Raw genomic sequence first — 13,823 nt, 5'->3', positions numbered from 1 at the left:
TGCTTGAGGCCTCTCCCCACCCCAAGGCCCAGGGGCTGAGGGCCGGGGCACACGGGGTCGGGGGTGTGCAGGGCAGCACGTGCTGGCCCGCATGGCCCCGAGAGACAGCGGGCGGTCCACACTCTGGAGCCCCAGAGCCCATCCCTGGATCCCTCTCTGATGACCTAGAGGAGCACAGCACGGGCCAGGCCGGGGTGATCGGGAGAAGAGAGGGGAGAGGCCGTGACGGGGGGCCACCCTGGGTGCTCAGGTGAGGAAGGGGGACTGGCGGACAGAGGAAGGGTGGGAGCCCCGGCCCGAGGCTCACCTCTGTCCCAGCTGTGTCTGACACCTTCAGACAAGCAGATGGGTGAAGTGGCCCATCTGAGGAAACATGACTTAGCTGGGGGCCTCTTCACCCACCACAAAGGCCAGTGATTCCGATTACCCAAGAGGGAATCGATGAATGGAGGGTGAATGCCCATAGGGGTGACTCTCGACAAAACTGATGCAGAGTAAGAGCTTTCTGTTGGGATTCAGACTGGTTCTAACTGATGCTTGCCTAGGTCTTTGTAAGGCCAGCAGACGGCCTCACCTGGAAGTGTCACGGTGGGTGGGTGGATGGATGGATGGTAGATGGATGAGTGGTAGGTAGGTGGGTGGGTTGTAGGTGGGTGGGATGGACGGATGGGTGGCAGTTTGGTGGGTGGTACATATAGGTGATGGTAGATGGATGGACAGGTGGTAGAGAGGTGGATGGATGGGTGTGTAGATGGTTGGTAGATGGGCAGGAGGGACGGATGGAGGGGGAGGTGGTTGGTGGGTGGACGGGGAGGTGAGCAGGCGGGTGGATGGGTGGGAAGGCAAGTGGGCGGACAGATGGGGTGCCCCCATCATTCCCTCCCTGGGGGGACTCATGCAGGTATCCGCTGCAGGTGGGCCCGAGCCAAGCCCTGGAGAAGGAAGTGGAGACAGTGAGCAGACAGAAGAAGATGGAGAGCCAGACACAGTGGCCCAGGCCCAGCCCCTTGGGAGCAAAGTAAGCCTTCCCCAACTCCCCCGCACCCCTCCCACACCTGGAGCCTTGGGTTCTGATTTGCTGACCACGCTCTCCACCACAGCAGGGGCTCCAAGAGCCCGCCCCCGTTGCCATGCCCACCAGTCTCTGAGACACTGGGCACCAAATCGCATGCTTTCACCATGTGCTCTCACCAGCAGGGGCCCCGGAGCCGGCGTGGGGTGGGCAGAGCCAGCAGCGAAGCCTGCCCGGCCCGTTGGTCGGGGTCCCGGGGTCACACGTGCGGTTGTCAGCGAAGGCCGGGTCCCAGAGGGCGCGCTGGTGTCTCCCAAGGCGGCCCTCGCCTCTGAGGGAAGTGAGGCCCCTTTAGACTTCCCTCTGTGAACATTTGTGCTTTTCTTTACGGCCAGCCGTGAGCCTTGCTTTTATTGGTGTTTGTCTCGCTTCAGAAAAGAAACTTATTTTTAAGTTACATTAGCGATAGATGAGCATCTGGGTGGGGTGATGGAAGGGAAGCAGGTTGGGGCAGCGAGACAGGGATGGAGCCACGGGGAGGGGCCATGGTCCTTGGGATTGGACACCGACCGGTCTGGCCAGTCTACGGGGAGAACGCTGTAGGGCTGCCACTTCCTGAGCATAAAGAGTGCCCGCCAGTCTGGAATATTCCCTATACAGTACCTCTAAAGAATCAAGGTCATCATGAGGGAGGATTTCAGTAGATGCATGCCCTTCATCTGCAAACCTGGAGCCCTCCCTCTCCTCTGCACCCCCACGGCGGTGCCTCTCATTTGTCTGAAGCCCCCGACACTCCCAAGGGAGAGAGGCGCCTGTCAGCCCTCGAGCAGACGGCCTGCCCACCCCCCACGCTAAGCCGTGGCGCCTGTGGCTGCAGCACTTCAGTGCTCGATTCCCCTTCTGCTCCCCTGGGAGGCCTTGCAGGAGTTGGGAGGGTGGGGTCTGCGGGCCCCTTGCTGCGGGCGTGGAGCTCCTTTGGGTTTGTTTCTTGTGTGGGGGGTGGACACGCCCGTGCAGGCCGAGGGCCCCGGTCCTCTCTGCCAGGCTGACCCTGACCCTCATCTTCTTGCCCACGTCCGCACCTGCTCAGAAGAAGCGCCTCTCCATTCACGACTTGGACTTTGAGGCCGACTCCGACGACTCGACTCGGTCCTGCGGTCACCCCCCGTCTCTGCCCCCAGACCCGATGGCCACAGCCAGCCTGCAGGTCGGTGGGCTCTCGCTTCCGCCCCCGTCCTTCCCGGGCACTCAGATACGCAAGCCCCAGGTGGGGGTCGGCGCCCTGGGAAGGAACGGGGGCAGCCCATCACAGGCCAGGGGAGAGTGGGGAGGGGGCCCAGGACCCGGAAGCTGGGCTGGCAGCTTGGGGAAGGGGCGTGCAGGGTGGGGTCTAAGTCTGGACAGACGAGGGGGCCCGGGCACTTGGGCTGGCTGCTTGTCCCAGAAGTAAGGCAGAGACCCCGTGACTTGGGAGGGCCCGAGGAAAGGCTTCTGCCCTGGATCCCGGGCCTGACGGCATCCGTCTGGCGGTACCAGGCCAGAGCGGGGGCAGCGACGCGCCTGCGCAGGCGGCTCAGTGGGCCGCGCTGCAGGAGGGCACGGCAGGGCCGGCAGCTGCCCCCCACAGGTGTCTGGGCCCCAGGTCCTGCTCCGGCCACAGGACCAGCCACTGCCGTCTCCATTTCCCGTGGCCTCCGGGCCCGAGGACTGCTTCCTTCCTGCCCCTCCACTGGGAAGGAGGGGCACGTGGCTTCCCGAAGCCCTCGTCACCTTGTTCCCTCGGGGACGGTGGCACAGCAGAGAGAACCCTCTGCCGGCCTGAGGAAGGGCAGGGAGACGGGTGGGGTGCAGCCGGGGCGCCCGGGAGCCCTGGCCACGCTCGCCCTTACCCTCCTGGCCTCCCAGGAGTATGCGGGTGCACACAGTTAGAAAAACGCACCCTCCCCAAAAAACTAACTTCCCCATCTGTGTCCTCAAGGGTGCGGCCTCTGGGTGGGTCGGGGACCCCCAGGCTGTCAGATGGGCTTCAGCTTCCTTGTTTGATGAGGCGCCCAAGGTACCGGGAGCTTCAGCTTCCCTGGACATGTGACAGAGTAGGGAACTCAAGGTTTCCGCCCCGAATTTCTGACATTAAAGGGAACTGAGCTGCCGGGGGCAGAGCAGGTGGGTGTCTGGTGTTGGGTGAGTCGGATGACGTCTGCAAGCCCTCAAGACCGGGACTGGAGAGACCCACATGCCAGGAGCTGCCCCTCCTGGGAAACGGTCCCACAGTTGGCAGGTCCCGTGTGCTCAGGCCCCTGCAGATGAACCCCATGCGAAGGGCACCTCCCGGGAGGCCGTGGTCCTGGAGGAGGCTGATGTCGGTGCCCCTGGAAGCCACCCCCGTCCAGAGGAGCAGACAGACAGCCTCTCAGCTGCCGGACGGGACACCCTCACGGAGCCCCGCCTCCCCGGAGAGGCCTGCACCTCAGCCCTGGGACTGGCTGTCACACCCAGTAGGTACCCTTGCTGAGGGGTGGCCGGGGGGTGGGGGTGGCCTGCCTCACAGCCCTGAGGCTGCAGACACACTGGCTGATGGGTGGCAACTCGCTCCTTCCCTACGATGTCCAGCACGGGCAGGCCTGGCAGACGCCATCAGCACCTGCCTCCTCCGGGTGGGGACTTTCCTCGTAACAGCCAGCATGTCCAGCACTAACGCCTCAACTGGCCACACGGCTCTAGCCCTGCCTTTTAGGGAGGATACGGAGCTGGCCTGGGTGGGGACACATTGCCCTGAAATGATTAGGATCACTGGTCATCTTGACCAACACTCCTGCCTAAGGAACAGGGCAGCTCCAGACCTGGGGGCGGATGGGACGTTTGGGGACCGAGAGTGCACTTGGGGATGGATGGGACACTCGAGGACCGATGGACACCTCGGGATGGATGGTGCACATGGAGACCCAGAGTGCCCTTGGGGACGGTGGTACGCTCGGGGACGGTTCCATTTGGGCACCGCGTCCCTGGCCCACCGTTGGTCGCCAGCTGTGACTCAGGAGCTCTGTACGTGCCCAGAACCCAGATTTGCTCAGTGTAATTTTGTGGGCAGACAGTTTGCTTCGTAATGAAATCCCGACTGGCTGTCTTTTCCTGTGCCCTGTGGGCGTGTGGGCTCAGGAGCGGAGACCCCCTCCTGATGTCGGAGCAAATGAGATCAGGGCGGCAGCGCAGCCTAACGAGCCCCCACGTGGCGGTGGCGTGGGGCCAGCCGCCGGGGAAATGTGGTTAACACCCCGCCTGCCAGGAAATCAGTCCACGGCCCGTTTCCCCTCCTCATTATATCACAGGGACATGATCTCCTGGTCTGCAGGCCATTGTTCCCTCTAAACAGGGAATAAACGGATCTACATTGAACAAGTCGTAGGTGGGGACTTGCACAGACTTGGTGCCCCCTCCCCTGCCCCGAGATCCCTGAGCTCCCTGAGGGGGAGCTCCATGGGGGACAGGCGGGGACGGAGAGGCCGAGGGAGGCCACCCGCGCTGAGTTCCGAGCGCGGCTTCCTGAGCCGCGAGCTGTCCTATTTGACCCGACACACAGCCTGCACCTCCTCCCTTAACCGGGAGCACCCCACAGGGACGTGTTGGAGTCTGGGCGCGTTGTGTCTGCGGGGTGCATCGGGCAGCCTGCGGGTGCTCTGCCTGAGGTGTGCTGGAGTGTGGGCTGCCACTTGATCCACCCGCTTCTCCATCGTGACTCAGTTTCCTTCTCGTAAAGAGGGGCTCACGCCTGACGTGCGCATGGCTCTAGGCAGTAAAGAGGTGGTCGTATCCACTAAGTATTACCGCCCAGCAAATTGTCACAGACTATGGGGTCAAAATCTCACTGGGGGTGGAGTCCGGGCACAGCCTGGCTGTGTCCCCAGCACACGGGGTCCCAGGCTGAACCCCACATGTCACCGGGGCTGGAGTTTCCCTGGGACTCGGGGACCCTCTCCCCAGCGCACTCAGGTTCTTGACCGAGCTCGCGGCTCCCGTGGGGCTCTACAAAGCCACTCCCGCCTGGACTCCTGGCCGGTCAACCCTGGACGCACCTCGCGGTGCCGTCTAGGCTGCCTGGGGCCATGAGAGAGGCCGTGGGGACGGCGAGCTTCCCCCGCCCCCAGCTGGAGCCCAGGGCGAGCAGTGCGGGTCACACGGTAGGTGCTCCCTGCCCTCCGAGAGTCAGGCCTGAGCAACAGCCCGGAGCGACCAGTGTCACTGGCTTCCGACTCTCCGAGGGCCACCGCGAGGGGCCTGTTTCCTGTCCCCCTTGTGTGGGGACGTGTGACCTGCCCCACCCTTACTGTGATTTTAGGGGCCCCTCTTCGTTTCTTTGACCTCGTTCGATTTTCTTTATTGGGAAAGAAGTGGCCTCTGGCTTTCGGCTTTTCACCACAAATAATTCAAACCCGCTCTCCCTCCAAAGGTCTGAGCGCCGTCGGGAGTGAGCGGCGCGCCTCCCAGTGTCTGGCCTACGACGACGACGAGGACACCTGGGCTGACAGTGAGGCCCCCCAGCACCCCACACGGAGGGACCCCGCTCCCGCTGAGAGCCAGGTAAGGCAGCGGAGAGGAGCCCGCTCTCGCCACCTCTCTGGAAGGAGGCTTTCTACCTTCACACCAAGTCATGGCAGAGAAATCAAAGCTGCTGATATTTTAATTTTTTTTTAATGTTTCTGTATTTTTGAGAGAGACCGCTTGAGCAGGGGAGGGTCAGAGAGAGAGGGAGACACAGAACTAAAGCAGGCTCCACGCTCTGAGCTGTCAGCACAGAGCCCGACGCGGGGCTCGAACCCACAAACTGCGAGATCATGACCTGAGCTGAAGTCGGACGCTTAACCGACTGAGCCGCCCAGACGCCCCTGTACTCGATTCTTTGTGATGAAAATGTTTACTGTGTACCCTGTCAGGTATCACGTAGTTTACAAGAAGAGAGAATAATCCGTTCTTTTATACATTTAGCAGACTTCATGCAGGTTTTAAGAAAATGTAACTTAAAATGCGTGACACCTGTTGAACTGGTGAGACTCCCTCCTATTGCAGCCCCTGATTTATAAAATCGGGCACAAGTCTCCTGTGAGCACCCAGGTTTCCTTCACAGAATTCAAACCCGATCCCGTTAACAGACAGCTGATTTCGGTTTGAGCAAGTGCACTTTGCTGCGGGCAAGGCAGCAGCACTTTACGTGAGAACGTGGTGACCGCTAGGTGAAGACTCATCAATGACTCTGACGAGGTCTTGAGTCCTACGGATGAAGTCGTGAGGCCGGGGCCGTCCTGTAACCAGGGGTGGGTGAGGGAGAGAGGGCCCTGCTCGGGACGGAGAGCTCTGAACTGTGGCTCAGCCCAGGCCGGTCTCAGGTACAGGGCTCCTCCTGGGACCCTCCCCCCGGGAGGTTCGAGCGGTCGGGGAGGCCCCCGGCGAGCTTCCCTTCAGGGCACCCCCGGACTGAGCCCTGGGCCGCCAGGTGGAGAGACCGATGAGATGTTCAGCATGTTCAGAAAAGGCAGGAAGCAGGCGGTGCACGGACAGTGTGGTCGCTGCAATTCAAGACGCAGATGTGAGGGGCAGGGGAGGGGCCGGAGCTGGGAGGGGCCGCTCTGCAGGGGACTTGGGCCTTCCCGGCCCCCTCACCCCTTCCAGGCCCTCACAACCAGGAGGAACCTGACTCACGGTCCTGCCGTGGGTGGAGCAGCGCCGCCCAGGACCATTGCTGGGGGGCGGGGGGTGCGGGGGGGGCAGGGAGCTACCCGGAAGGGCCCGGCTTTCCCAAACCCCTGTTCCCGGCACCCCAAGTGCGGCCACAGGTCCGCACAGGGCAGGACCTTCAGGGCACAGGCGGAGTGGGGGTGCCGGCCCCTCCCCGGCCTCAGCTGACGTAGGAAAGGTTAGGGGCTCCTCCAACCCCCGTCCTCTCGCTGCCGACCCCCAGGACACGACCTGCCGACTTGCGGAGGGAGCCCTGCCTTGCGTGGGTTTTGAGGAGCCACCGTCAGTGATTGGGCTGGAAAATGTCAGCAGGATGGACATGTGGAGGCCTTGAACTCTGCCTCTCAGAGTCCGTGCCCTCGGGCGCAGCGGACCCCCTCTCCTGGGATGCCACCCAGGACTGTCCTACGAGACACGGGCTGGAAGGCCTCCTGTGCCCACCCTCCGTCTCTGGAAGCAGTGCACTCACCCCCCTGTGCCCTGAGCAAGCATTTCGGGATGCTTTTCCTTCTTTTCCACTCGGCGGTGACCTTAGACAGTGACGGCGTCAGGGTCACACTCTTCTGGGACCTGCGGTGGCAGCCACGTGTCCCACACACATGGCTCTAGGGAGACAGAAGCCGTCTGTGGACACTGCCCCCGCCTCCCCCGGCATCGATCGCCGCCTCCAGACACCCAGTGCCACCGGGGTCGGGGGGTGGGGGGGGGCGGCTCGATTACGGGCCACCACGCAGACTGAGGGCCGAGTCCTAACAGAGACCCCCGCGCTGACGTTCCTCAGCTGATCTTTTCCGGGCGGGGGGCAGGTTCGCCTGCTCCGAGCCCTCAGCGCTGTGGGGATCAAACTAATTCCCTGCTGGCACAGCACACGCTCCCTCCCCTCCCCAAGGGCCTTTTAAATGTCCCTTTTAAAACCAGGTGAGCCAGGAGGAGATAATGGCCGGAAGGAAGGGCGGGATTGATTTCTCGGCTCCTGCTCCGGGAGCCAAGGGACTCTGGTGACTCAAGAGGCTGGTGACTCAGGGCACAAGGAAGTTGTTTTAGTTGGTTCAGGTAGTTGGGGGTCCCTGCCGACCCCCGGTGACCCCGGCTCTGGCCAGCTAACGACTCACTTCAAGCAGCCTGGCATGATGCACTTGCGCCCTCCTGTGCCGACGGGGGGCGGCGGGGGCACGTCAGACCCCCCTCAGATGCAGCTCCCTTGTCTTGCTGAATTCGTCACCTCCCCTGCTGTACTCCCCCCCTTACCCTATCTGCTGGTACCGCTCCCAGCTTTTCCTTGGTGTTCCAGAACTTTCCGTGTCAAGATGGGCATCGTGCTTACCCTTCCCAGCTCACGTCATGGACGGTGGCCTTAGCCGGCCTTCCACTGCTCGGGAATGTGGTGTTTCTGCCACGATGGGCGCCTGGTGGGACTGGACTGTGTCCTCCAGCGAGCCTCTCGGCTTGGGGACCCGGTTTGGGGTCAGGGGGAAGAAGCATCCGGGAGTGTCCCCTACCCCCCACAGCCTGCCTCTGGAGCCCTGCCCGTGAGCACGGGGCACACAGGGGACCGACTGAACACAGATCTGCTTGTGCATTTCAGCGTCTCACCGGCCACCAGCCCACAGACGCCGACAGAGAAGAAGAGACCCTAAAGAGGAAGCTGGAGGAGCTGACCAGCCACATCAGTGACCAGGAGGCCTCGTCCGAGGAGGAGGGGAGCAAGGGGGGAGAGGCAGGACTGGACAGGAAAACCTCCATCCAGGACCTTCCCGGGGCAGCCCGGGAGGTGAGGCCCCCCGAGCGCACGTGGCAAGACCTGGGCAGAGGCGGGGCCAGGAGTTGAGGGTTTGTAACCAAGCCACTGGCCCGCCCCAGGCAGGAAGCCACCCCGACCCCAGCGCCCGGCTGGCCAGCCGGCCGACCGGCTCTGAGTTCAAAGGAAAAGAGTGTGGTAGGCTGGCCCGTCCTGGGGGAGCCCCGCGGTCCCCCCGCCAGCGGCCATGACCGTGCCCCCCTCTCCTAGGTGTGCGTGGCTGCGGGCCGAGCGCCCAGACGGGAAGCGAGCCCCCGGGACCCTCAGGAGCTAGTGCAGCCCGGCGGCCCCACGGACAAGATGCTGCTGGAGCTGGAAGACAGGGTGGCCGTGACGGCCTCCGAGGTTCAGCAGGTGGAGAGCGAGGTAGCCCCCAGCCCCAGGGAGGGACAGTGGCGGGCCCTGAAGGCCGGGCAGCCGGGTGCCCGCCCAGGGTGCCGGAACGGGAGCTGGGGCTTCTGTGGGAATCGCCCGGCGCGCCACCCCGGCCGTCGTCCCACTGGCTGTGGAGAGGGGCACGCGGGCTTGTCAGCCCTGCAGGAAGTGGCCGGCGCCTGTCCCAGAAGCAGGCTCGGGACAGCCGTGGGGCTCAGGGCCGACTGTGACCTGGGCGTGGGGCCAGGGCTTGAGTCTGGGTGAGGGGTGTGTCCGTAGCGTACAGAGGTCAAAAGGCAGAGCCCGGATGTCCCAGGGACGGCGAGGTGACTGGGCTCGGCGCTGCCCAACCCCTGGGGACCCGCAGGGAAGAGAGGGTCTGCCCCTCGGGCCGCACGAGGAAGCGGCACCCACTGCCCACTCTTGCTGCTGCTCAGCAGCAAGTGCTCTTCAGCCCCCCAGGAGGAAGGGGCGCGTCCCCAGAGCTGCTGGCAGAGCTGTGCACGTTAGGACAGGCCGGCCCAAGGACTGCATTCTTTTATTCCTTCTTGCCCGACAATTTTCAACCTCCTGCACGTGGCGGGCACGTGTAGGGCGCAAGACACAGCTGTAGCGTTCTTAGATGGAGCCTGTCTTCCCGGAGCTTACGCCTTTATTGGGTGGAGACAGAGGACAGGCCAACGACCGCGGAGCTCAGTTCACAAAGAGAGCTGTGTGGACAGGAAGTGAGGGTGGGCCGGCCGAGCGCTCAGGTGAGCTGCTCAGGAAGGGATATTACAAGAACAAGGCATCGCATGCGTGCAAAGTTCCCGGGGTGCTGTTGGACTTGGCATGTGCGGGAATCAGCAGTGAACCCCTGAGCCTGGGGCTGAGGAGTGAGGGGGAGGGGGTGGGAGGCAGGTCTGAGAGGAGGGCAGATTCCAGAGAGCTGCTGGAGGGAGCAGAACAGGGGTTAGGGGCCCTTGTTTCTGTTTCCAGAAGTTTCCTCTGGCTGGTGTGGGAGCTGGGGCCCGGGGGTGGGGATTGGAAATGATGCCAGAAAGGCAGACTCCCCCGACGCCAGCCACAACGTGGAGCTGTGTCCCGTGGAGCCGCGGTGACACTGTCCCTGGCCACTGCTGCTCCTTCCATCCCATGGGAGCCAGGCTCCCTGATGTGCCAGAGAAGATCCAGAGCCCCTCCTCCTGCCCGGGGTGACCGGCACACCAGCCTCCCCTCCGACAGCCCTGAAGGAAGCCAGGAAGCACACCCCCCGGGACCCCTGTCTTGAGGGGAGAGAACAAAATCAGTGAATCCCCAGCCGCGCTTGCCCGGCCGCGATGTCCGAATAGAAGGCGATTGGGCCTGTCCTTTGTCACCCAGGTTTCCAACATCAAGTCCAAGATTGCCGCCTTGCAGGCTGCGGGGCTCACGGTGAGGCCCTCGGGAAAGCCCCGGCGGAGGTCCAACCTCCCGGTGAGTGCGGGGGGGCCCAGCTGGGTGTGACTGGAGGAGGTGGCTGGGGCGGTGGGGCAGGTCTGGGGCCAGCACCCCTCTCCCCAGATTCAAGCCGGGGTCTCCAGGCCAGTGACGGCGGTGGGGAAACCTGGCAAGTGGGCAGAGGGTGGTCCTGGGAGTGCCCCAGGTCCCAGTGCAGGTGAAATACAGGACGCCCAGTGCACTTGAACTTCACATAAAGGACATGTCGCTTTCTAGTGTAAGTATATCCCGTGCAATATTTGGACCCTTCTTATAAACAAACATTTATCAGAAATTCAAAGCTAGCCGGCGACTCTGTGTTGTACTTTTGCAGGGCGCAAGGGTGGGGTGCGGGGGGCTGGGGGGCTGACGGGCCGCCCCCGAGCTCCTGGCCGAGGGCTCACAGAGAGCCGCCGTCCTGTCTTTCTGTCCCTCCGGTCTCTGGCCCTCCTGGGACAGGGGTCAGGTCCGCAGTAATCAGGGACAGGCTTCTTCCTCATCCTCCAGATTTTTCTTCCCCGACTTGTTGGGAGATTCGACCAGAGTCCTAAGGATCCGAATGCAGAGACTTCGGATGAGGTCAAGGTATGTGTCGTTCCAGAGTAAGAGGCTGGCGCAGCCTTTTCCAGAAGGGTCCAGGGAGGGGTGGGGCTGAGGCACACAGACCTTGCAGGCTCGGCCAGGGGTGGCGGCCCCACAGGCGCACGCCGAGACGGGGCTAGCGCTCACGCACTTGTTGGGGAAATCCAGGACCCCCGGCTCGCGCGGGGAGGTGGGATGGGGGGAGAGGCGGGAAGCACCCCATGGAGACCCCGCACAAGGCATCCTCGGTTCAGACTAACGCGCCAAGTCTCCCGTGTGGGCCCCTGGGTCACGGACGACATCCGTTCTGGGCTCTTCTCCCAGGCCCCACTCGGGTCAGCGGGTTCCAGAAGCCTGTGTGTGTGCAGTGGCCCAGGGACCAGGACCATGGGGGCAGTAGCACCATTAACAGCTGCAGTGTGCGGGGCAGGGGTGAGGCCTGGGAGGGAGCCAGACCTCCTGGGTGTAGGGGTGCGGTTGGAGGTGCCAATCTGGGCTGTTCCCAGCCCTGCCTGCGGCCTGCCACCCGCCAGGAGCCGTAGGGAACACCTAGTCACCTCTGTGCACCGTGACCTGACACTGGGTGGCCCTTCACAGTTGGGGACAGTCTTTTCCCCTCCTTGCATGGGAGGCTTACAAGCCTGGTGAGTAGGCTTGGTGTTCACTCGGGGAGGTGGACGTGCTTGACTGAGATGACGCAGACTCTAAGTGACGGAGGGTCTCGGCCCAGGCGCCCTGGCCCTGACCCCCCTCCCTCTTCTTGGGTCCTTGGTGCGCCCCAACCTGCCCAGGGAAGCCGGGCCCCAAAGGCCTCTGGAGCAGGTCTCCAGGGACAGCCCACAGGAGGAGCCGGGCAGAACCCCAGGGCGCCAGATTCCGGGAAGATTTCCAGGGGAGTGAGGCCAAGCCCTCACGCCCGCAGGGGCAAAACGGGGAGCCGACGATCCGGCAGGAGGCAGTGAGAGGAGAGTGAGAGCTGGGAGCTGGGGACACGAGAGGAACAGTTCATCTTCCCGTGTCCCCGAGAAGGGACTCCTGGCCCACTTTCCAGATCAGTCCAGAGAGAGGACAGCAAGCCGTCCACGTCACGGGGGTGGGGGTGCCCGGATTTGAACCCAGGTCTGCAGGGCTGAGACGTGTGCCCTCCCTGCTGTTGACCAACGTAAGCATCTCTGTTATGCTCTGGCGTTCGGTGCTTTGTGTACGGACACCGTGTATTTGAATGACGAAAGCTCAGCTCTTGCCTGGGAGCAGGAGACAGCTGACCTGATTAACCGGAATCTGGAAGAAGAAGTCCAAATTTGACTCCCAGTGCGGCTGAGAATTATACCAGTTTAGCGAAGCCCAGAGACACCTTCTTTCTTCCAGGTGATGACTGCACCCTATCTCCTGAGAAGGAAGTTCAGTCATTCCCCGAAAAGTCAAAGTAAGAGTTAGTGGCTTCGCCCGTCCCCGTGGGCCTGGGAGACGAGCTCAGGGCCGTGAAAGTGGCCAGTGGGGGCTCTGCATTTCTGTGTAATCAGGGGGACACGGCATCCACGGCCCTGCAGCTGGGACACTCCTCATGCCACGCGGGCCACCATCAGGGACCATTCCAGTGCGTAGGCGCTCTGGATAACTGGAACTTGCTGGCTGAGCATGCAAACTTGGGGGGCGGGGGTGTTGCACTGTGAATCGATCTAATGCTGCGCACAGCTCCCCACCCCCTTGTGCAAAGCACAGGATGTAACTTAACCGCCTTGATGTGTCCATGGTGACAAGGACATCAACTCTGTTCCCGATGGAACAGGATAGAAGGCCTGGCTCTGCCCCATCCACGGCGCATGGCTGGGCTCTCGGGAGGCGCATTCTCAGCTGCTGCTCCCCTTGCAGCCTGACCGCGGCTCACCAGAGGGAAGTGGCCCCCTTCCCGGGTCAGGGTCCAGTCCCTCCTCTGCTGTTTGAGTCCCTACACCGCCGTGGCAGGTCGTGTTGTCCCTGCATCTGAGCTCTGTCCTCACCATCCCATCATTACAGCCCTAGCATAGCCGCATGCCGGCACACAGCTCTCTTTGTGTTCCTGCTCTGCTCCTGAACAATCATTGGCTCCCACCTGCCTGCAGAATGAGTGGAATTTCTTGGCACAGCTTTCCTGACCCTCACTATCTGTCCCACAGAGATGCCCTGGGGACAGTCCCCTCCACCCTGGACAACACACACTTCACAGGCACATGTGGGGTTTGGAGCGCCCTATGCAAACACACATCTCCGTGCCTCTGCCTGGGCTGGGCTTTCTGCCCGGGGCACGCCTCTCTTCCTCCTGAAGCCTTTCCAGGCCGAGCGGGGTGCCTCCTCCCAGAAAGTTCTCCTCCACCCCCTCGGGCACGACTTTGCACATCCCTGTTCACACCCCGCTCACCTCCATGCCAGCTCCCCCTTTCCACCCCAGACACGGGCAGGTCAGCCCAGAGAACGGCGGGTCCTGAGGCCCTTTGGGGCGAATCCCCAGCTCAGAGCCGCCAGCCACGCGCCCGGCTTTGCCAGAGAGACCCCCCGCCAGGGCCCAGCTGGAATTCCTGGGTGTGGATGCCCGGGGAGCTCCCAGCAGTGCGCGTGGCTACAACCCAAGCCACGGCTTGGGGAGGCCCCCGTCTACAGCGGGAGGACCAGGGATGAGCCCCTGGTCGGCCAGAGGCCTCCCAGCCCAGAACTCCTCACCTCCAGGCCCCCTGGAGCTGACGGGCATTTCGGGGTCTGAACGGCACAGCCGAGGCTGCTGCCATCAGATCCAGCCCTGGCGGGGGCTTCTCACCAACAGTCCCCACCCCACCCTCCCCCCTATGCAGGCAGCAGCCCTCACACCTGCAGGGACAGGTGGGAAGAGCCACGTGT

The 13,823-nt window shown here is 63.1% G+C and overlaps 1 protein-coding gene across 1 annotated transcript in view; it reads left to right on the top strand.

Annotated features, from left to right (window-relative positions):
- The window catches only part of MLPH (melanophilin), a 33,190-nt gene that overhangs the window by 16,813 nt on the left and 2,554 nt on the right, over positions 1–13,823 (top strand). The window contains exons 4-10 of the mRNA XM_039228660.1: positions 915–1,018; positions 2,103–2,219; positions 8,325–8,510; positions 8,748–8,903; positions 10,275–10,367; positions 10,878–10,955; positions 12,321–12,378. Of these exons, the coding sequence (XP_039084591.1) occupies positions 915–1,018; positions 2,103–2,219; positions 8,325–8,510; positions 8,748–8,903; positions 10,275–10,367; positions 10,878–10,955; positions 12,321–12,378 (792 nt within the window). The remainder of the gene's footprint in view (positions 1–914; positions 1,019–2,102; positions 2,220–8,324; positions 8,511–8,747; positions 8,904–10,274; positions 10,368–10,877; positions 10,956–12,320; positions 12,379–13,823) is intronic.

This window comes from Hyaena hyaena, unplaced genomic scaffold (assembly GCF_003009895.1).
Source record: "Hyaena hyaena isolate Hyena2069 unplaced genomic scaffold, ASM300989v1 scaffold_31, whole genome shotgun sequence".
Classification (NCBI taxonomy): Eukaryota; Metazoa; Chordata; class Mammalia; order Carnivora; family Hyaenidae; genus Hyaena; species Hyaena hyaena.
This window is presented reverse-complemented; position numbering and strand designations above follow the sequence as displayed.